At 47.8% G+C, this 20,272-nt stretch overlaps 3 protein-coding genes across 3 annotated transcripts; 2 read left to right on the top strand and 1 right to left on the bottom strand.

The window, feature by feature from the left end:
• Positions 1–117: 117 nt before the first annotated feature.
• On the bottom strand, positions 118–1,593 carry LOC101753695 (putative Peroxidase 48). Its single transcript, XM_004969676.1, has 3 exons — positions 1,270–1,593; positions 797–1,151; positions 118–705 (listed from the first exon to the last, which is right to left on the bottom strand). The coding sequence occupies exons 1-3, from the start codon at positions 1,591–1,593 to the stop codon at positions 281–283; spliced, it is 1,104 nt and encodes a 367-aa protein (XP_004969733.1). The 3' UTR covers positions 118–280.
• Positions 1,594–8,546: 6,953 nt separating this feature from the next.
• LOC101753281 (cytidine deaminase 1) lies at positions 8,547–9,952 on the top strand. The gene has a single exon (XM_004969675.4). It carries the CDS (start codon positions 8,691–8,693, stop codon positions 9,633–9,635), a length of 945 nt encoding a protein of 314 aa, XP_004969732.1. The 5' UTR covers positions 8,547–8,690; the 3' UTR covers positions 9,636–9,952.
• A 5,323-nt stretch (positions 9,953–15,275) lies between these two features.
• LOC101782862 lies at positions 15,276–18,253 on the top strand. Its single transcript, XM_012845736.1, has 8 exons — positions 15,276–15,638; positions 15,758–15,825; positions 16,051–16,198; positions 16,283–16,363; positions 16,930–17,016; positions 17,150–17,235; positions 17,360–17,480; positions 17,834–18,253. The coding sequence occupies exons 1-8, from the start codon at positions 15,312–15,314 to the stop codon at positions 17,906–17,908; spliced, it is 993 nt and encodes a 330-aa protein (XP_012701190.1). The 5' UTR covers positions 15,276–15,311; the 3' UTR covers positions 17,909–18,253.
• Positions 18,254–20,272: the final 2,019 nt, after the last annotated feature.

The following is a 20,272-nucleotide window of genomic DNA, read 5'->3' as shown; positions in this document are numbered from 1 at the left end:
TGTTCATAGCAATGTTATGAAATCGTGTTATCGAACCTAGTCGCTATGGCACCGATAAATCCCTGATCGGACGATTAATCGTGATTAATCGGGACTAATCGGCTGACTAATCGGGATTTTGCCAAGTCGCCTCGGGTTCGATAAGGACGACTTGAAAACATTGGTTCATAGTAACCTTTACAATGGTTAGTGCTATTGTTCACAAAATGCGCATGTGACAATAGTCAATTACCAGCACATACTACATGGCATGCATAAACACAACCCCCACAGTTACGGTTCAGTTGTCCTCGACGGGCTTGGAGCAGCTGATCCGCACCTGTCCGTCCAACCCGGTGAGCGGCGCGAGCGCCGACAGCTTAACCATGGCGTGCGCGAAGTCCTCGCGGAACACCTCCTCGCCGCGCGCCCCGGACGCGTACACGCGCACCCACCGCACGGTGCTCCCTGCCGTGAGCTGCTGGTCCGCGCGCAGGATGCCCCGCCCCTCCAGCAGCTTCGCGTAGTAGTGCGCGCCGAACCCCACCTCCCGGCCCTGCCTGTAGTACCCCATCTCCATCGGCGCCGCGCCGTCGCCGCCGCACACCGCGCGCATCTCGCCCACCATGTCCGGGTCGATGGAGTCGTCCGGCACGCCCGTCCCGGCGAAGTTATAGATCCTGTCCGTGAAGAACCTGCACCGCACCTTCCCGATGCTGTGCGCTCCTGCGGGAGCGCGCGCGCCAAGAAGCGTGAAAAGGCGTCAGGCTACTTCGGAGGCCTCAAATCGGCAGACAGAGGGCGCGCGCAGACGGACCTAAGAGCGCGACGGTCTCGCGCTCGGTGAAGCCGCGGCGCGCGAACGCGTCGAGCGTCATGGCGTAGGTGGCGTTCGGCCCCGGGATGTTTCCGCCCACGTCGTAGTAGGAGCTCTGGGCGCTGTCGCGGCGGCCGGTGAGCACCGGGTAGGTAGGCCCGCCCACCAGGACGAGGCTGTCCCGCGCGGCGAGGGCCAGGATGTCCGCGCAGGAGACGGTCCCGGGGCACGCCGCCTCCACCCTCCGCTTGATGGCATCGACGGCGCCGAAGCCTCGCAGCGACTGGTTCGGGGCGGCGTCCCGCTCCGACTTGCGGCCGCCGACGCGGTCCAGGAGCACCGAGGCGTCGCAGCCCTGCACGCGCGTCATCCAGGAGAGGACGGCATCTCGGCATGTGCGCGCGTGAGCGTCGCAGGCAACTAAAATACGGCGACATGAGGAGGCCGGGCACGGGGTTTGTGTCTGTACGTACGTGGATGAAGCAGTCGTGGAAGAAGAGGCGGACGAGAGCGGCAGCGACGTTGGGGTCCGTGTGGTAGAGCCCCCGCACCGTGGACGACACGATCTCCTCGGCGTCCGGGCACGTCTCGTCGTAAAACCCGAACACCAGCCCGCGCGGCCGCGTCTCCGGGAAGGTGAAGGAGAAGGAGGGTGAGCCGTCGTCGCTATCCTCCTCGTAGTCGTCGAGGGAGAGCACGGCGGCGGACCTGGTGGCATCGGAACGGAGATCGACGGTGCACAGGACGGTCGAGACGGCAAGGAAGCAGAGAGCTCCCCACGCCAGAGGTCCGGACATCGCCTCCTCTGTTCTTGTACTGACGAAGTGATGGTGATGATGCGTTTCCCAGTCCCCAGGTCGTTGGGGTATGCCAAGTGAACGTGAGGATTTTAAATTGACGCGGGAAATTTCTTAATGGGCCGTTTGCTGCGGGAATGTTCACCTGTCGCGCTTCGTGCATCTCTGGCTCGTTGTTTGTACAGACCGGAACATGACTGAGAATAGGAAACCACGTAAACTCCATAAAGGCAATTGGAAATTGAGCGGATTTCCTACGTGTCAGGTGACTGAAATCTCGGTTTCATTCAGTTGACCGTGTTATTGGGAGATTGGGGCGAGCTTCGCGTTACTTGCGTGGAGAAGCAGCAGCAAGCTGGAATCGGATGCCTGATTGATTGTTGAAAGCTTCGACCGAAGAAGAACAAAAATTCAGGAACATATATTGTAGCGATTCCTATTTTAGGACCCTGTCTCGTTTAGTGTGGCCAAGAAAGGCGTGCGTACTAGGGCCATGGAAGTTATATGTTTTTTGGTGATCAGCTACTTCTTGTGACTGAGCAGTTGATGGCTCCCTCAAGTGCCGAAGTTGAAGGTTATCTCACTGGTATATGAAACCTGAAAGATGTGAAGATGAATCGTAATATTTTTATTATGAGCGTGAGGCACATTGAAAAGAACAGGAGGTGAACAGAATCAGCGTGGGTAGTAGAAAGTAGAAACAATCCAAAATATTATTTTTGGGGGTATCTGCAAATCATAATGGATTAACGGCTCATAGTATCTTACATTAGTTACCACTTCGACTGCACTATGGATTTAATGGATGGTCAGTCGTTTCTATTCTTCATTGAGAAAAGTATAAAGAAATGGTACCGGAACAAGAGGCAAGAAATGTGATAGTGATGCCATCTGAACGGTGTGTCTGCAGCCAATCAGCAGCAGTTGTTCGACTAAATGAAATAAGCAATTAAAGATATCTATGTGTAAGATGCCAAGCATCTTGAGCAGTTGGTAGGGAGGAAAACCATGATGCAAATATGACTAGGTACAAAACATTTGCGATTTTTTTCCTTAAATAGTGCAATTGAATTCTTTTAGATAAGTCCCACTAAAAGCGAGCTATGTAGATGCTCAACTGTTCGCTAGAACTTGACCATCTCGATTTTCTTAATCATGAATGCTCCTTAGTTCATTTGCAATATACTACTCCATCCGTCCCGAATTGTAGATCGTTTTAGTATTTCTAGGTGCATAATTTTTACTATGCACCTAGATATGTTTAGATCTAGATGCATAATAATGTCTATCTTACTATTACTAATTGGAGGATCCTTTTAAAGCCTCCAGGTGAAGCCACCTAGGATTCCTAGGTGGACACCCTAGAAAAAGAGAGAAATCCTACAAATTCTCACAAAAAAGCAAGACATCCAACCATCAATTGATAGATTCAAATCATCATATACATTGGATCTATTATGTTTTAAAAAAAATTACCCACCTACGCCATTATGAAAATAGCCTAAAGTAACCCCCTAAATCTATATATAAATTACCCACCTCTGCCATTATATAAAATAAACTAAAGTAACCCCTTAATCTTCATCAAAATTACCCACTTATGCCATTATAAACAATATTTAAAATAACCCCCTAATTTGCAACTGAATTGCCTACCACTATTACTTAAAGTAACCCATTAAATTTGCATCTATATTACCCACACATGCTATTATTAAAAATAACATGAGGTAACCCTACGTTTTAATCAAATAACCTTAATTAAAAATATACAACAATATATGATTTTAAATCGTCTATATCTTACACTATTGGTATACGATATAATAATCAAGGTCTTTACGTATGATGTGTGTCACCATTTATAAGGATATAAAGTGATGAGAATATAAATTTCTATGCTAAAATTGTATCTCAAAATTAGGGTTCATTAAACAAATTCAAGCGCATACCTGTGATGCAAAGTGAAAAGTTAAAGATTATCAATGTGGATGAAAATATTATAGAGTAATTACTAACTAAAATCTATCATAATTAGATAAAGATATTAAGTATATATCTACATAAGTATTATGTTTGAATATTTAACAAACGAGAGGTAGCTTATGGTAATAGTTTTTTAGCAATGTAGTCTTATTTTGTTCCATTGGAGACTCTGCATTAGTTCCCACTAGACAAGCTAGAAAAAAGAGATATATTATATTTTCTAACCACAAGACAAGTTAGAAAAAAAGAGACAAATTCTCATAAAAATTAAAAAATATCAAACACCAATCATGTAAACTCTAATAATCATAGCCATTGATCTATTATATTTTCTAAAAAGTTACCCACCACTGTCATTGTGAAAATATTCAAAAATGAGCTCTAAATCTATATCTAAATTATCGAGCTCAGCTATTATAAAAAATAATCTAAAGTAACCCCATAATATTCATCCAATTTAGTAATACACATCATTATAAAGCATAACTTAAAATGTTATTAAAAATTTTATTTATGTTACCCACGAATATCGTTATTAAAAATAACCTAAAGTAAACACCTAAATCTTAATCTAATTATCTTCATGTGCATCATACAGAAATGTCAAAAAATAAAGTAATATATGATTCTAAATTACCTATTTATGTCATTGTTAATATAAAAATACTAATTTAAAGTATATACACATGATGAGTGCCACCATTTAGACCATTTATACAAGTATATGAGGAATCAATGATAAATATTGATTTGTATGCTAAACGTAATGTATGGAGGATTGGAGGTGTGATACAAAATAGAAAAAGTATGAATATGGATGAAAAAGTATATAGAGTAATTATTAATTCGAAATCAATCACAACTGGATAAAGATAGGTACATATCTATATAAGTATTATGTTGAAGTATTGAAAAATAAGAGAGTAGTAATTAAACAATTTTGATTATTAGCTAGAGTTTAATTTCTAAATAATTTTTAAATACAATAGCTTTTAAAAATATTAGCCCGTGCGGGAGCACGGGTTGATGGACTAGTGAATAAAAAAGCTAAAACGACCTATAATTTGAAACGGAACGGAGGAAGTAAAAATGTTGGTTGAAAAAACTTTGTCCCACTCCTTGGCTGTTGGCTTCTTGAACGCGCTGTACTGCACTGGATTCAGAGGCTCAGAGCTGTCCGGCTGTCATACAAAGCAGAGCAGGCAAGACCGCAAAGAGGAAACAAGGACACGCCACAGAGTTGCGTGATTTGGGCGCTGACATAGGGGCAAGACCGCAAACCTCCCAACTCCCAACTTTGACATTATGCAAAAAGAAGAATCCCTATCACATCAAACTTACGGTACATGCATGGAGTACTAAATGTAGACGAAATTAAAAACTAATTGCACAGTTTTGTTGTTCTTTGCGAGACGAATCTTTTGAGCCTAATTAGTCAATATTTGAACAATAATTCACCTCCCAATTTGGCCAACTAAACAAGACCATAGATGACGGATGCGCCATACTGACCGTACCGCGGCAGCTACAAGATCACAGGAATGGATCAGCCCCGGCCAGGGCGCATCACGAGCCCAGAATCTCTCACCTGTTCTTGTTCGTCCGGATACAATGCGGTCGCACCCGGTGGCCGGTGTGACGGCGTGGCGCGGAGCCTGCAGCGACTGTGAGGAGGACGGCGGGTTCTTGGCCCGAGAGAAGCCGCCGCCCGCCGCCGCATCAGAACATGATTTGCCGGCGGATAAGATACGTGCAACTGGTCGGTACGGCGACATCTTTTCTGACGGATCAGTGGCCGCGCCGCTCGCGGGGGCGTTTGATCCGAGATGCCGTCTCGCGCCTCGCGTCTGGTCTGGGAATCTCGTACCCTTGCGGGCTTGCGGCGCCGCGTCAGCCGCCATCCGTCAAAGCATCAGCAAGTCATTTCTCCTGCTGCCGCCTGCCGCTGTTCCTCACATGGTCAGCTCCTCCGTTCCCCTTGCTCCGTGTGACGTCTGCGCTGCGGGTCTTGAGTCGAACACAGCCGGAACTCGCAAGGCCGCGGGCGGTCCTGCCAAGTTTTTTGTGAGACTGGCTCGAGATGGGGAACACGGCAACACGGCGCGGCACGGGGCACGGCAGGCTGAAGTGCCGGTGAACGCGGCGTGCTTAGCCGATCGGCGAATCATCATTAACCCTTTGTCGGAAGCATGAAATCCAAGGTCACCAGGGAAAGAGGATACAATCAAGTTGAGAGCAAGAACTTATCCAGCGCAGCGAGGGGAACGGTTCTTAGCGCAGATAAGCATGAATATTTTTGTGCGATCCCGTCTCCCTGTCTCGATGAGCACGCATGCTCGATGCACGACGCAACGCAACCCCTCCGCCTCAAGTAGTAGTCCTTACTACTCCGTTGGCCCAGGCCAGGCCACTTGAGGAATCAGGCAGGATCCGATGTCCGCGGGAGGGAAAGCATTAAGAAAAGCTAGCAAAGGAATCGCGTGGCGATCAAATTGTGATTCTGATACAAGCAGCACATGGGTTTCTGGATAGACCAACCTTCGGATGGGACATCAAATGCGCCACGAAAATTTACCTTTTGCGGAACTCTGTTCGCGTAACCAATTTAATACTTTTTTCGATTATTACAAGGATGACGCATATATGCATACACCAAAATGTATTTGTTTTATATTGCGTCTATAAAAAAAATCGCTATGTATGTATAATTCGTGGGTGCCTTCTGTCATTCACTAATATACTACTACAAGTTCAAGGTGATTTGTGAAAAATTTGACATTCAGCAAGTGCTAACCTGCTAAAGGAATTTTGTTGGGAATTGCTGTACCACACTATCACTACATGACAACCGACAAATGGAGGACGCTAAAACGAAATTAACACTGTCGTTGACAGCTACGGAACTGAAGATAGGAATTGGGTATCGCCCTCTGAAATGACTTGTCCGCTGATTAAAACTTGATTGCGTCGCGAAAGCTGAAGGGAAGCAAAAAAGGAGAAGAAATAGAAATTTATTCTTGGTTGGGATTATGTTAAACCACTACTTGCTCTTCCACTCATTTTCCTCCTCCCTACCTTTATTTATTTCCTTCTTTTCCCCACCAGTTCAGTGGACATTTCTGAGAAATGATTGAACTTGACCCCAACAACTATTGATAGATATCACGATCAATTCTTTACTTGTTCAAGAAAAGGGTCGTATAGTGGGCTATTAATAAACACTTCAACTCAAAAACCATTATTCAGCTGTCCCGAAGTCGATCTCAATCTATCAGAATAGTACTGTCCAAACATCATTACCATGAAAGGGATTTTTTTCTTCTTCTTCTACTATAAGACATCTACAGGAGTAGCTGTTCTGGAACAAGTAGCATCAGCTCCCGCCTCCTCTTGTAGTCTTGTGATCCCAGGCAGGTCACAGCTCACACCTACGGAAGCAGCCAAGTACACCTCCAATCCAAACAAAGTAGCCAGTACAGCTGTCAGCCGTGCAACCACCAACCAATCCAAATCCAGGCACCGTTCTGGCATTGTGAATTTGTGATTGCCTAGACAGTAGAAACGCGTTGGTCTGCTGCAGTGCTGGGCACTTAACCACGAAACGCAGTGGCAGCACGTACGCACCACCGTTTCCAGACACGGGGCGCCGCTGGCCGTTGCTTTTGGTGCGCTCCCTTTGCGCACCGGGCTAAGCAACCTCGCCGCCCGGCGAGCCGGTCTGGTGCCGCCGCAAATCCACGTCCGGCTACGTGCTCGCTTGCTCTGGACGGGCCTTTTCCTCCGTCATCTCAGTGCGAGTCCGATGCACGCCTCACTGGGCTTTTTCTCTCTGTGTGCCGAGGAGGGGTCGAGGGGTCCCTGTCGCGTCGCCTTTTGCTTTGAAGCGCGCGCGCGCCCTCCACGGCGAAGGCGCGGGTGCCACAAAGAGCCCTCGAGTTCAATGCCACGGCCTAACTCGGAGGCTCGGTGTCGGAGCACACCGTCTGACCAGTGACCACAAGCCGATCCCATCCCACTAGCGTAGCGTCACGGCCGGACGCTCCCCAGACGAAGCCATCCCTGTCGTTCGCTCGCTTGATTAGCAGAGCACGTTTCCCGTCTCGTCAACCGGGAGGCACTAATCGCATTGCTAATTATTCCGGTAGCTAGTAGTGAGCCGGAGTCCGCAGGCACCACCGACTCGTCTGCCTCACGGCATCGTTTTCGTCGCAAGGAGCTGGTCGGATCTCGCACGCGACGGCGAGAGACGGCACCGCGATCGGATCTGCTCTGCTCGGAGTCTGGACGCGATGGACGGGCCTCACAAGTCACACACAATGGCCTGCATTATCGTCGCGGCAACAATAATTTAGTCGCCGGAACGTGAATCACACGAGGCCGCTGGCCGCCAACCAAACGGCACATCGATAAACACCATTAACAAGTGCGTATAATTGAGACCCGGCTGGTTCAGTATCGGTGGTACGTGCCAAAACCGCTCCATCAACGTCCAAGCTCCCAAGAGCCGCTCATATTCATTCGTTCGCGAGGAAAGGGCCGCGAAAGCGACGCCGTCAAGTAGAGCCGTGCATTTCTGGTGGGGCACAGGCTGGGTAGCAGTAGAGGATGGATCATCGTTTGGATCGTATCGTATTGTATGAGAACCATATCATTGGTCAAAACTGACCGGTAATTAGAAACACTTTCCCAATTATCTTTCGCTCCTGTCAGGAATGGGTGGCTTCAGATCAAACTTGGGTTGCTGGGCCTGTCTAAAACCAATTTATCGTCATCTGGCAACCATATCACTTGGGCTCCCAACGTGGCGAGGTTGTCAGATTGCACTGTGACACGTCGAATGCAACCTTGCGATGACCATTTGTCAGCGTCCATCGCTTTCGTTTCCAAAGCAGAGCGCAGAAGGGGAAAAAAAATCGAAAAAGAAATAACGAGACACTTGCGTCCTTTATAAATAGCCTCGCACCACAGCCAGTAGAGCCCCCCCTTCTCCTCTCCTCTCTTCTCCTCCACACTTCGAGGAAGCGTCCACGCAATTCCTCGTTAGGAGGCTAAACGCGATTAGGAGGTAGCGGATCATTTACTAATAGCCTACTTAGAGTCGGATCTGAGCAATGGGGGAGGAGCAGGTGTCGCCGAGGCCGGAGGCCGCTGCCGCAGCGGTGGAGCTGACGGGGTTCGTCATGAGCGCGGAGGAGGCCAAGCGCGCCGCGGCGGCGGCCGGCGTGGCCACCGTGCAGGACCTGCTGCCGCTGCTGGTGCCGTCCGCGATGAAGCGGGCGATCGCCCCGATCTCGCGGTTCCCCGTCGGCGCCGTGGGGCTGGGCGCCAGCGGCCGCGTCTACGTCGGGGTCAACCTCGAGTTCCGCGGCCTCCCGCTGTGCCACTCCGTCCACGCAGAGCAGTTCCTCGTCGCCAACGCCGCCGCCGCGGGGGAGTCCGCGCTGAGCGCCGTCGCCGTCTCCCACATGCCCTGCGGCCACTGCCGCCAGTTCCTCCAGGAGATCCGCGGCGCCTCCGGCATCCAGATCCTCGTGACCTCGGACGCCGAGGAAGGCTGCGCGCCTGAGTGGCGCACGGTCGCGTCCCTCCTCCTCCGCCCCTTCGGGCCCCACGACCTCCTCCCAGAAGATGTGCCCCTCGTCCTCGAGAAGCACGGCAACCCCCTGGGCGACCCCGTCCCCGCGGTCGCCAATGGCTTCGCCGCCGGCGACCTGGAGGCGCGCCTGAGGGAGGCCGCGGAGGCGGCCGCGCGGGCGGCGCACGCGCCGTACAGCGAGTGCCCGTCGGGGTTCGCGGTGGCGGACGGCGACGGCAGGATCTACGCCGGGGGCTGCCTGGAGTCCGCGGCCTACAACCCGACGCTGGGCCCCGTCCAGGCGGCCATCATTGCGATGGTGGCAGCCGGAGGAGGCCCCGCCGGGGATGTTGTGGCGGCGGCGCTCGTGGAGAAGGAGCGGGCGGCGGTGGCGCAGGAGGCGACGGCCAGGATCTTCCTGGACGCCGTGTCCCCACATGCCAGTCTCCACGTGTACAACTACAGGCCGTCCGATGCGTGATGAGCCCCGTCTGGACCACTTGTGGCGGTGGGAGGGCAGGACGTGAGATGGGATCGAGATAATGTTCATAAAAAATGATTCGAGAATAAGATGAGAAAACAAATCCTGTGAAGTTGGATGAGCTGTTAATTCCACGTGGCGCTGGGTTATTGGCCAGCAGAACTGGGAGCTGGGTCCTACTTGAGTACTTGTTCAGAGAGATTTAGTGTTCTCCTATTGTCATGTGTATTGTTGGAAAAAAAAATCAACGAAGAATGACAAGATAAAATAGCCGTATTAAATAAATAACAGAGTTATTTTCCATGAAACAAAGCATACTTGCCTTGCGAGCTGCGCATCCCTTTGCTTCACGTTCTCCTCTTCCCGTGTCCTACTGTTATCTTTAGTCCTAATGTTATCTTTGGGATGTCATGGTAACCGTCTTTCCGAGCGCTCTCCCCGGGCGGCATACGAATTCCTCGCCGCTAGGCCCTCCCCACCTACTCCCAGACCTACCAACACCGGAGCTTGACGCCGGACACCCGGCGGAGGGCAAAGAAGGCAGCGGCATGCCATTTTCTTCTTCCCAGCCAATGGTGAAAGTCTAGCACGCAGGATGCGACCTGTGGAGGGGCCGCTCAGCTTGGTGGTCGGGGCTGCAGATCCAGACTGCGGCCGGATCCAACACCCCCCTGCCTGGATCTGCAGCCCTTGAGTCTGGAGCAGCTCGCGCGTGGTGGGGGTATGACGCGATGTCCTTGGCGGTGGGGTCGACGAGCTCGGCTCCTGTTTTGGTGCGGTAGGGGTCGCGCGCGTGGTTGGCCTGGGCAACACTCTCCCCAGTGGCTGGGAGGGGGTCGACGGCGATGGCACGCGAGTCGGTGCAAGGCTCGGGCGGACGGCATCGCGGTTGGCTTGCTCGCCAGCATTTCGACGTGGGGCAGGCGGAGTCCGGTGCGGGCCGCCGAGGCGCACCGGCGACAGTGCAGCAACAGCATGGCAGCGCACGAGCGGGAGGAGGCCGGTTGCTGGGGACGTGGAGGTGGTACGTGAGGGTGCGAGCGCCCGTTGCACACGCGGGAGAGGCGCGGTCGTGTGGCTGGTGGCGGCGATGGCATGGCTGGGAGGCCGTGGAGGCGGCGACGTGCAGGAGCGATGGTGCTGCGCCTGGGAGGCAGAGTCTAGAAGGAGGATGCGCACGGAGGAGGCCATGCGGCGTTGGGCGCAAGCGGCCTGGCTATGGTAGCTAAGGCGCCTGGCAGCCGCGGCGCGGTGGACACCTGGGCGGACCGTGCGCGGCAGCAGCCATGTGCATATGTGGTTTGGAGGCGTCATGGTAGCGCAGCCATGGGTGGTCTACGCGTGGCGCGAGGAGGCACGATGGCGGTGCTGCCCCAGAAGGGCTTCCATGGTTGTGGTCTTGGGAGTGCCGGGCTGTGTACGTGCAATGCTAGGGATGGGATGCTCCGAGCGAAAGCCTTTGCCAGCAATCTTGCTAGTGGTGATGGCGGCGGGCCTAGGGCGTCGTTCTCCCCGTCAAGGGCGTCATGTTGGAGCCCCATCCTTGTTGCACGGGGCTCTCTGGGTGAAAACCCTGTTCAGATTCTGGACAAGCGACGACGGCGCCATTGGCGTCGTCCCCTCCTTGGAGGTATCGTCTATAGAGACCCAACTCGGCTTGTGGCATTGTTGGTGACGTCGTTGGTCCCGCCACAACGGATTTGCGGCACGGCAAGACGACATGTGCAGGATGGCAAGCTTGACGGGGGTTGACGAGCTCATGTGGAGGCGATCGCAGTTATGATGATGACCAGGGGTTGTCGCATGTTTGTCAGGTTTGGCTGCTTGCAGCGGACTGCGGCAGCTGGCATTACTTGGCAACTGTCAATGTGGCGTGGGCTGCATCGGAGTACGGCGCATGCAGTAACGACATCGTGGGATGACTAGGCTTGCAGCGGATTGCGGCTGGTTGCTCAGCATTACGGCTACTCCGGTACGGTATAACGTCGGAAGACGGCGCAAGAAACTTCTTTGGCATGCTGGCACAACGGCGAAGGCTATGTGCGGGGGTGGAGCAATGAGGCGAAGTCGACTTGCGGCAGTGGTTTGGCTGTTTGATGGAGATCTTGGGAAGCGGGGCAACATTGCTCACCATTCTAATGGCGACATAAGAAACAGATCCGCGACATGGAGTACTATAGCAGATGTGGCGAGGCCCCGCGCGCGGTGTTTCTTCGAGGCGACAAGAGCGAGGTGGAGTCCAACGGCCGGTGTGGCGAGACTCCCGTGCGTTTGTGTTATCGCGGTGGCGGCTGCGAGGGAGCCAGCGAGAGGTCCGGATTTGGTTGTATCACTCTGTCGGGTGGAGTGTGGTGTTGCAATACCACTACGACGATGGGTCCCGCATGGCGGTGGCCTTCTCGGTGTGCGGTCTGTTCCTCTCGGTTTCCTATCGACGAGGGGTCACGCTCGGAGGTTTCGGCGACTACATGAGTGTGAGAATGTTGGTGAGCGCCGCAGTAAGCCTTTGGTTCTGCCGACGTTGTCGAGTGGAGTGGTACGGCCGTGTTGATGTCCAATCGGGTTTTGGAGGTGTAGAGTTGAGTGATTACCCACATTGACGTCCCAATCCAACCGAGCGAGTCTTGTTTATTTTTCTTTTCTTTTCATTTTCCTGCCTATGGCCTCCTAGGATCGTAGTCTTGTATTTTCTGCTATATCAATAGAAACTCGCACTATCCCGTGCGGTTTGTTAAAAAAAACTGTTATCTTTGGAACTTTGCATGATTTGCACTCCATATAGTAGCTTATGACTGATAGAAATCGGATCAATAATGCAGCTGCGGCTGCATCACGTACCATGGGACCTGTGTCTGGTCCCTAGCATTGGTCATCCAATCATGCACGCGCGGGTTCCTCTTCCTTGCAAGTCTCAAACACATGACCGATCGCTTTATGGACTTTCTTGGTGGGGTCGACCTGAACTGCACGGAATGATATAATGGTGGGCATTAACCGGCCTGTTCTTGATTATATATAATCCATAACTAATGCCCTTTCTTAGCTACTACTACCTCCAATTCATTGTATCTGACGCTTCTGACGAGCAAACACAACTGATAGGCCAGAATCCCTATGCGTGAGACATAAAAAATAATGGACCGGGGGTAGTAGATTCTACAAACAATGGAACAATGTGATTGTGGTAATCCTTGTTAAGATAGAGAATATCTCTGCCCTTGCAGTTCTTGCATTAATTCTCAGATAAATCCTTTTTGGTGAGTACCAAACTACATTTAAGCTGTCATCTTCTTATTGTTCTCGTTAGAACATAAAAAGTATCACGAGGAAAACAACAAGGGACATAGAAAACCATATGCCTCGTGAGGGACAAGGGAGTAATAAGAATAGTCAAATTGACCCATCATAGAAAATGGCAGCAGTGAAATGCTGACTGCGAGCCCATTATGGTTGCTGGTTGGATAATATATTGTTTAGTTTTCTTGTCAGATGGGATCGCGGTCTGCATCCAAGCTGATTGCTCTCTGGACTTTGCTGGTTATGTTGCCTGATCAGACTCTACAACCAACTCAAATGGGCTTTATCTAATGTTTTTCGACTGCCTGGCATGCAATCAAGCACAAGTGGCCAAAAGATAGAAATTTTTGTAGAGTACAGTGCACTGGTGGTTCTTCAACTTGTCATGAAGTGTCATCCAAGTCTATGAATTTTTGAAGCTGCACATGGGTGTTTTTGAACTTGTTAAATATACCATCTAGGTTTAATTAATGTGTCCGATCCAAAAGTACCCCCATCTGCTGATCTCACGCGTGGTTCTTTTGGGCATGTTAAACATGCTGACGAATCGAACATTTTAACAAATTTAAGGTCCTAATTTGAAAAATTCAGCGTTCATAAATCAAGATGACACAAGTTTAAAGGCTGCAAGTGGGTTTCACTTTATGCGTAAAGAATTTATGCAGGTTAACTATATAAGACAGATTTTGCGAAATTTATCATGAAAATTACTTTCATAACGTTTAACTTACTTATCTTTGCTTGTTAGCAATTCTTTATTTTCATAGAAATTGATGGTTCTAGTCATCTTTGGAGCCATGTTGATGTCCAAAATATTTTTTAAATCTAATTCAACTAATATGATTAATTAAGTACATTCTTATCTAAAAAAACATCAGAAATTTTTACATGAAGGGTATAGATCGAAGTCATCAAACAAAACACTTAATTTCACTTACGGAGGAAGAAGCTTAATTACTCTCTCGTTACGTAAGTGGATGATTATGCCGTCCAAAATGTGTGCTATCCGAAATTCCGAATGTTGATGGTTATGCAAGTTTGTGCTAGGTAGCATGAGCAGGCTCTATTAGCAGCTCAGGGCGTGTTTGGATCCCGGGCTAAACTTTAGTTCCTGTCACATCAAATATTTAGATACTAATTCGAAGTATTAAACATAGACTATTTACAAAACCCATTGCACAGATGGAGGCTAAATAGCGAGATGAATCTATTAAGCCTAATTAGTCCATGATTTGACAATGTGCTACAGTAACCATTTGTTAATGATGGATTAATTAGGCTTAATAGATTCATCTGGCTATTTAGCCTCCATCTGTGTAATTAATTTTATAATTAACTCATATTTAGTCCTCCTAATTAGCCTCCAAGTATTTGATGTGACACGAATTAAATTTTAGCTTCAGGATCCAAACACCTCCTTGGACGGGCTTTTTGTCAACGTGTTTTGTCTGCCGTGCGGGCATGTAAGAAGGCTTTCGGGCCTAAAAACAACCAAATTTCTGAATATATACATTTAATCTTACTTTGACATTACTTTGAAAATAGTTACACCATAGTTTAACGGAGGTTACTTAGGTGATTAGGAGAAGAAGGAAGAACATTTTTTTTTGAAAAAGTTCATTTTACTCCCTCAAGTCCATTTTACTCCCCTCACCTATCCATTTTATCCGCTTAACCCCCGAATAAAGTTTTGGCTCACTTTACTCTCCTGAACTATTTTATTTAGTCCAATATACCTCTAATTTGATTTCTCTTTTTTGTTTCTTCGTGTATGAGTTGAATTTTGAGTTCAGATTTTGTGAGCATATACGAAACATGATGCTTTATGTTAGATTATACTAAAATTTTTTCATGGTTATTCTCATAGGTTAGAAATATTTAATACAAAATTGATCTTAGGTATACAAAACTGTACGGTTCTAATATATTTTTTTTAACATGGAGCATCCTGTTATAAGTCAACTGACAAAATCTGAAATTAAAATTCAATTTGTACGTGAAAAAAAGAGAAATCTAATTATTGGGTAGATTGGACCAAATGAAATAGTTTGGGGGAGTAAAGTGAACCTAAATTTTGCTTAGGGGGTTAAATGGATAAAATAAATAGGTGAGAAGAGTAAAATAGATTTTTTCGTTTTTCTTTCGAAAGGAAAGAAAGAAGAACATCGGTGGACTGGTGCGGTGGAATTCGAAATTCATCTCACGGAAGTACCAGGAAGCTTTCTCGCACCGTCACTGAAATCGTGGACCCGCATGACAGCGAAATACGGAGCCGATGGACAACGAAACGACCAATCTAGAAATCCGAGATGTGTCTGCGCTCCTGCAGTCCTGCGACGCGCGTGGCGCCACGACGCCCCGAGGCCTTGGCGCGCGGACATGACGCTCGGCGGCCTCGCGTCGCGTTACTCAACGCACTACGGCCGCCGTTCGTCTCGGCAGGAGTCCATGGCCACCCTCGCGCCACGGCCCCGCCTTCTCCTCGCGCTGAGAAGGCCGCAGCCTAGAAGGCTCCGCGCCTGCGCCGCCGCCCCCTGCGCTCGCCGCGCTCCCGTGCCACCGCAGGCGGCGCGGCCGCGGCGCGTCTTCCTCGGCCTCGGCGCCACCGTCATCGACCAGGTCGCCCGCATGGCCTCCGGCGGCACCTCGTCCCGTTCCTTCGTTGCAGGAGCGCGGCCGAGGCAAGGGGTTTCCCCAGTCGAGCAGGTTTTTAGGCGCTGCCATTTCTGGCTCTGTTTCATTTTCCTCCTTTTCATTTTCAAAATATTTCCATAATTCTGTACTAGTTTTGGTTCTCGCACCTGATTAATGGGAATCTACTGTAGATTTTGAAGAATGTGGAGTGGCCCGATGAGTTTCCTTTTAAGCCTGAGGACTTCAGCCGCTTCGACGAGTAAGCTTCAGTCCTTCAGAGCACATAACCTGCTGGCATCAGGCCTTGTTGTTGCTATCACTAGTAGTCACTATATCTGACACTATAACCTGTTTGGAAATTCAGTACCGCTTGCTTTTAGCGTAATTAACAACTATGTTGAGAAATTTCCGGCAAATGGTGGTTTCTTGAACGATAAAATTATTTATTTGCGAATTGAACTATACATTTTGATTACATGGGCAGATCATCAGATACTTTGTTCTACTCGGTTCCCCGTTTTGTCACTCACATTGACGACCAAGCAATCCGGGCTCTCACAGAGTACTACTCTGAAGTTCTTCCTCCAAGTAATACCCCTGGGGTGGCCATTCTGGACATGTGCAGCAGCTGGGTAGGATTTTTTTTTTAAAAAATGCAACACCACTTCTGTTCTATGTGCCACTACAAAGTTTCTTACATTATGCACATTATGAAGGTGAGCCACTATCCTCCCGGGTACAAACAGGAGAAGATTGTGGGGATGGGTCTGAATGAAGATGAACTCAAAAGGAACTCGGTATTACGTACTGACTAAATTAGTACATTTTGGGTAAATTTAATGCATGGAATGCTTCTATTATAGTTCAGTGTGTCAGGCTTGATCTTATTCACTTAATTTTCCTATTTTTTTTAGCAGCCACACACTTTATGGAGAGTAAGAAAATTACTTGTGTTGCTCAAGAAGACATGTTAGTTCACTAATTTTACAAGTTAATCCTTAGTTGCTAGTCAAAAGGAAAATAAAGAGTTGTTGACAATCAGTCTCGCTAAATATCAAAACAGAGCTCTATAAAGTACAATTTGCATGTACTTTTAATTTCCTTCGACGATAGTATTGGCCTACAAATGTTTAAATATTAATATGAGTTCTAAAATTGATGATTTTATTTTACACACTGCAAACATGTGTCTTATATGCAGTAAAGTGGGAGTTTAGTCGGTAACTTTACGTTGAGATAAGGTAAAATGATTACAGATACACGGTATGCACCTTTTTGTAGTTTATGAGTCAGGAAATGGTACTTCCTTTTAGTTGCTTTGCTATTTTAACACAGCCTTTTTGTTGTTTACTTATGACAATAGGTATTGACCGAGTATGTCGTGCAAGACCTCAATGTGAACCCAAAGCTTCCTTTTGAAGATAACACTTTCGATGTTATCACCAATGTGGTATTGTGTCTTCCATATCACATTGTTAAAAGAAGAAATTATATATATGCTTAATGCAAAGTATTATATATACTGCAAATCGGAGCCCTAAGATTGTTTACATTATCTGATAGTAACACTTCTTTGCTAGTAGGTTAGTGTAGACTACTTGACAAAACCCATAGATGTTTTTAAGGAGATGCAGCGAATACTGAAGCCAGCCGGCCTTGCCATAATGAGGTAACATGCATGCTGTCCAGAATGACACATACCATTTATAAGAACAACTTTTGGATAACAGAGTATGCATTACCATATTTTAGTGGTAAATGATCCTAAATTCAAGTTCTAACTTTGGATATAGCTTTTCAAATCGGTGCTTTTGGACAAAAGCTATATCTATATGGACATCAACTGGTGATGCTGATCATGCTTGGATAGTCGGTGCTTACTTTCATTATGCTGGAGATTTTGAGCCTCCACAGGTATGCATCCCCTAAAAAAGACAAAGACGAATCATCGACTTCTAAAATGATGCTTATTTTTATTTTTATTTCGCTGCGTGGGCATGCATGTTCCAAGCTACTCCTTCCATTTCAAATTATGAATCGTTTGATTTTTCTAGATTCATAGATTTTGCTACGTATCTAAACATAACATATAACTATATCAACAGAAAAAACTATGAACCTTAAAAAGTCAAAACAACCTACAATTTGGGAGGCAATTTGGGAGGGAGGGAGCAGTTGAAAGGAATCGAAAGCAACCATCTTGATCTGCTTATAAATATTCCTCGACTTCCCATGACAAAACAAATATTTTTATTTTTTGCCTGCAGGCAGTTGATATATCTCCTAGTCCAGGACGAACTGATCCAATGTATGTTGTATACTCCAGGAAAAGAATAGCCTAGACCGTATACTGTATTTTGCAAGGTCTTTCCCTCCTTCCTAGTTCCTCTACCCTCCCTGCTGATTATGGCAGCTGTATTCGAGTCAAGCCATGTGTCATGGTTCAATTTTTATGTGGCATTCTATGTTCCAGTTAGTCGTCCTTTTATTTTAAAACTTGTTATCCATTTTAGGGCGTGATGTGGGACTGTGGGAGCTCATGAAAGTAAGTGTGACCCGCGCGCATGTGTGGAAGCGTTTCTAAACTGTGTTTTGGAAAAATGTTTTTGCATAACATCTTTTGTTGTTGGCATAGTGACAATTGGATGAGACAATAATTTCAAATATAGGAAAACATCATTGTGTTAGATTTGAAATTCTTGTCCACGCATGTTTTAAATTAAAGGGACAGAAGGAAAATGTCAATGTAAAAAGTGAAGAAAAGGCAAGTTTTTTTTTCCCAATTTAAGCAGTACTATTCCATAGTTCTGGAATTGAGCACGCATCAAGGATAAAATCAGCGGATGTGCGATGTTGAAAGAGTTGGGAATCTCCTTACCATGCATTCACATCTTCTAGTTGGTAGGAGCTCGGTCCTATGACTTCGGAGACGATGAGCGGCCCTTCCCAAAGAGAAGACAACTTGTGCATGTCCTTCGTGTTCTGGATACTTGGTGTTCTGGATATGACGTAGGACGAGATCACCAACTGAATGACCGCTCATGAACATTCCGATCATGGTAACTTCGAACTCCCTGGAGATATCATGCTGACTATACCAAGGTGGCGCATCGAGCTTCCTTGAGAGAGTCGAGCTCGTGCCGTCTTGTTTCTTCGGCTTCTCCTTTCTCGTATTGCTGAACTTGCGGCAAATCCCACATGATGTCCATGGGCAATATAACTTTAGACCCATAGATTAGAAAATATAGCGACAATCCTGTGGCTTTACTTGGCTAAGTACGGAGCCCCAAGATGACATGCGGTATCTCATGAATCCACTTGCCACCATACTTCTTCAATGGATCATATAAGCATTCTTTGAGACCGTCCACAATAATGCCGTTGGCACACTCAGCCTGGCCATTGGCCTGAGGGTGAGCTACTTATGCACAGTATAGAACTTAATCTAGCATCTTTCACAGAGTTCCCAAAACTCGTCGGTTATGAAATTGGAGCCCAAGTTGGTGATGATGTGATTGGGAAGCCAAAAACGATGCATGACATCCATGATGAAGTCAACAACCCTGCCGGATGATGTCTTAACCAATGGCTTCACCTTAATCCACTTTGTGAACTTGTCGATCGATCATGATGAGAACCGTGTAAACCCTCCCAGCACAGTTGTGACTTGTGAGTGGCCCAAACATGCCGAGCTTCAAGCATGCGAGGGCCAAGAAGGTGGTATGGTAATAAGCTTGTGGGCATGGACATGTGCTTGCTTGGTGAAGAATTGGCATTCTTGCATTCATGGACTAGATCTTCAGCATTGGAGACGGCTGATGGCTAATAGAATTAAGATCTGAAAGCTTTGCTGACTTGCCTACGTGATGATACGTGATTGCCGCATACTCATGAGTGTATCTCATCAATAATGATTTCCTTGCCCTCTACTGTTGAGTCGCACCTCATGAGAACTCCCAATGAGGCGCCCCGCCTGTATAACTTGCCCCCAATGGAAGGCAGGAGAGGAGTGAGTGATGGCAACTGGGATAGCGGTGGCATGGAAGTCAAGGAGGACCTGTTGTTGAAGAGCCTCCCTAGCCTGGCACAAGCCTTGGTACGGTACTCGGTGACGCGCCGGGCTTCAAGATGAGGCTGGACGCGCAGCGCAGGTGGAGGGCCAGCAGTAGCTGGGAAGGAGGGATCGAGGTGGCAGGGAATGGGGGAATGGCGACGCCCGGATCTGGAGGATCCGGCGTGTCGCCTCCGCTCTCCGCTGCTCCCGATGCGGTCGGAAGGAGTGAGCGCGGCCATCTCCTTCTTGGCTGAATTATTAACCATGCTCTAAGCGGTATATACGATGTACATTGTTAATTGTTTCTAATCAAATCACCACATCCCGTAACTTTGCCTTTGTTTATTTATTTTTAATCTTGTCTATATTCTTTGGAATTATTCAAACCTATGAAGGCTATGATATGGACAAGTATACTGCTTGTTGATTGGTTTGTACTAATTCGTTACAGACGTCGACAATCTCAAAAAGATATCTATGTATACGTGTACAGATACATATATGGTGTCGAACCGGGCTCCGGAATACATGCCAATACGTAACCGATTAGGAAAGTTGCCGCTCCCAATATAATTGAAGGGCACAACAATATATTTCCGGTACTGTCCTCCATCAACCTGACATCTGATCTCCAAGCTACTGCATGGAGCTC

The sequence above is a fragment of the Setaria italica genome, chromosome V (assembly GCF_000263155.2).
Source record: "Setaria italica strain Yugu1 chromosome V, Setaria_italica_v2.0, whole genome shotgun sequence".
Lineage (NCBI taxonomy): Eukaryota > Viridiplantae > Streptophyta > Magnoliopsida > Poales > Poaceae > Setaria > Setaria italica.
Note: the sequence above shows the minus strand (reverse complement) of the source record. Positions and strands in the feature narration are given on the sequence as shown.

Bases quoted from the DNA above. Each gene is read 5' to 3' on its own strand.
- LOC101753695 (XM_004969676.1), bottom strand. From the start codon at position 1,593: ATGTCCGGACCTCTGGCGTGGGGAGCTCTCTGCTTCCTTGCCGTCTCG. The intron at 1,152-1,269 runs GTACGTACAGAC...ACGCGCGTGCAG, and splicing joins TCCACGACTGCTTCATCCAC to GGCTGCGACGCCTCGGTGCT. The intron at 706-796 runs GTCCGTCTGCGC...GCGCTCCCGCAG, and splicing joins CGAGACCGTCGCGCTCTTAG to GAGCGCACAGCATCGGGAAG.
- LOC101753281 (XM_004969675.4), top strand. From the start codon at position 8,691: ATGGGGGAGGAGCAGGTGTCGCCGAGGCCGGAGGCCGCTGCCGCAGCG.
- LOC101782862 (XM_012845736.1), top strand. From the start codon at position 15,312: ATGACGCTCGGCGGCCTCGCGTCGCGTTACTCAACGCACTACGGCCGC. The intron at 16,199-16,282 runs GTAGGATTTTTT...CACATTATGAAG, and splicing joins TGGACATGTGCAGCAGCTGG to GTGAGCCACTATCCTCCCGG. The intron at 17,017-17,149 runs GTATTGTGTCTT...CTTTGCTAGTAG, and splicing joins TCGATGTTATCACCAATGTG to GTTAGTGTAGACTACTTGAC.